Genomic DNA, 676 nt, shown 5'->3' with positions numbered 1-676 from the left:
AAACGCCACTACCCACGGGTAACCTGCATATGTGGACCCAAAAAAAATCACAGCGTACATTCACAGCGACTCAACCTCTTCAAGAAAGTTACATAATTAACAAGAAACTCGCCTGTTGCCATGTTTTGTTTTCGAGGCTGACTTACGCTCTTGGTAGTGTTGGTAGTGGATGAAGGCTTGGTCTGCACACTACATTTGTTCGCAGGACGCAAGGTCGCCGGGATATTTTTTACGAGCTATGACATACTAGTGAACCTTGAGAGGGATCTGCTGTACTGTGATGGGCAGGTTGGCTGCTCTGCCTCCCTGATTTGGTTGCTGCCCCCCTCCTGCTAGGTTGTTCTGCCTCCCTGCTTGGTTGAGGTTATGGCTCGCTTTACGGAGCAAGAAAGAAGGTTTGTTTGTAGGTAAGCACATTGTTGTTCTTTTGGAGTTGGATAATCGTAATACTGAAAGGCTTACTTAAGACTCACGTAAGAGCTTTTGTCTGTATGGGAGAGGTTACTCGTATACTTGTCTTTCGACTCGACCTGGAAATGCTGTCGTATCTTTGAAGGGCTTTATAAGCGCGTTGGGAGTGTATACAACGGGGAAGTTTGTGGGCGTTGACGCTGAATTGTTTGCTCTAGTTAAAAGCCCTGTGGAGTGTGTGTAGAAGACGGATTTGAGGCCACGG

The 676-nt window shown here is 46.9% G+C and overlaps 1 protein-coding gene across 1 annotated transcript in view; it reads left to right on the top strand.

Annotated features, from left to right (window-relative positions):
* LOC119594794 overlaps window positions 1–676 on the top strand; it is a gene marked incomplete in the record, with an annotated part of 7170 nt that overhangs the window by 5723 nt on the left and 771 nt on the right. Inside the window, 1 exon segment of the mRNA XM_037943884.1 lies at window positions 158–288. Within this exon segment, the coding sequence (XP_037799812.1) occupies window positions 158–288 (131 nt within the window).

Source organism: Penaeus monodon, chromosome 34 (genome assembly GCF_015228065.2).
Source record: "Penaeus monodon isolate SGIC_2016 chromosome 34, NSTDA_Pmon_1, whole genome shotgun sequence".
Classification (NCBI taxonomy): domain Eukaryota; kingdom Metazoa; phylum Arthropoda; class Malacostraca; order Decapoda; family Penaeidae; genus Penaeus; species Penaeus monodon.
Note: the sequence above shows the minus strand (reverse complement) of the source record. Positions and strands in the feature narration are given on the sequence as shown.